This window comes from Myotis davidii, unplaced genomic scaffold (assembly GCF_000327345.1).
Source record: "Myotis davidii unplaced genomic scaffold, ASM32734v1 scaffold3992, whole genome shotgun sequence".
Classification (NCBI taxonomy): domain Eukaryota; kingdom Metazoa; phylum Chordata; class Mammalia; order Chiroptera; family Vespertilionidae; genus Myotis; species Myotis davidii.
In genome coordinates this window covers 1-742 of record NW_006283165.1, presented here as the reverse complement: position 1 = coordinate 742, position 742 = coordinate 1, and the positions used below count along the sequence as shown (strand labels likewise).

Below are 742 nucleotides of genomic sequence, written 5' to 3'. Positions count from 1 at the left end.
GAGGTGCCCGAGCCAGGGAGGAGCCTGCAACCGAGGTACATGCCATTGACTGGAATCGAACCCTAGGCCCTTTCTTCCACAGGCCCACACTCTGTCCACTGAGCCACACCAACCTGGGCTACGGGGTTTTAATCATCGAGATTTTTTTTCCGGAAGCTCTGTTAGAAATAATGCCTTATTTCTGGTCATTTGAGCCCACAATCCGGGCCTGTGCCCTTGACCGGGATTCGAACCTGTGACCTCCTAGTTCCTAGGTTGATGCTCAGCCACGGGGCCACATGTGTACACTCCATATCCATCTGTGTTCACACCTGTGTTCACACCTCTGCTCACACCTGTGTTCACACCTGTCTGGTCCACGTGCCCGCCCCCCGCCTCCAGCCCAGCCGTCCATCCCCGGCCTCTCCCCCTGCAGGTTCTGGACCTGCCACGACGACCGCTGCCTGTACATGCTGATGGAGTTCATGCCAGGCGGCGAGCTGTTCAGCTACCTCCGCAACCGGGGCCGCTTCTCCAACGCGGCCGGGCTGTTCTACGCGGCGGAGATCGTGTGCGCCCTCGACTACCTGCACTCGAAGGAGATCGTCTACCGGGACCTCAAGCCCGAGAACATCCTACTGGACCGCGACGGGCACGTCAAGCTCACCGACTTCGGCTTTGCCAAGAAGCTGGTCGACAGGTGAGGCGTGGTGCCCCCGGGGCCACCACCCCCGGCCCCTGTGTGTGTCTGTGAGTTTTTTGG

The 742-nt window shown here is 60.2% G+C and overlaps 1 protein-coding gene across 1 annotated transcript in view; it reads left to right on the top strand.

Moving 5' to 3' along the window:
• The window catches only part of LOC102765634 (cAMP-dependent protein kinase catalytic subunit PRKX), a gene marked incomplete at its 5' end in the record, with an annotated part of 1,776 nt that extends 1,069 nt beyond the window's left edge, over window positions 1-707 (top strand). Inside the window, one exon of the mRNA XM_015563184.1 lies at window positions 416-707. Coding sequence (XP_015418670.1) covers window positions 416-683 — 268 coding nt within the window. The remainder of the gene's footprint in view (window positions 1-415) is intronic.
• Between the last annotated feature and the right edge of the window lie 35 nt (window positions 708-742).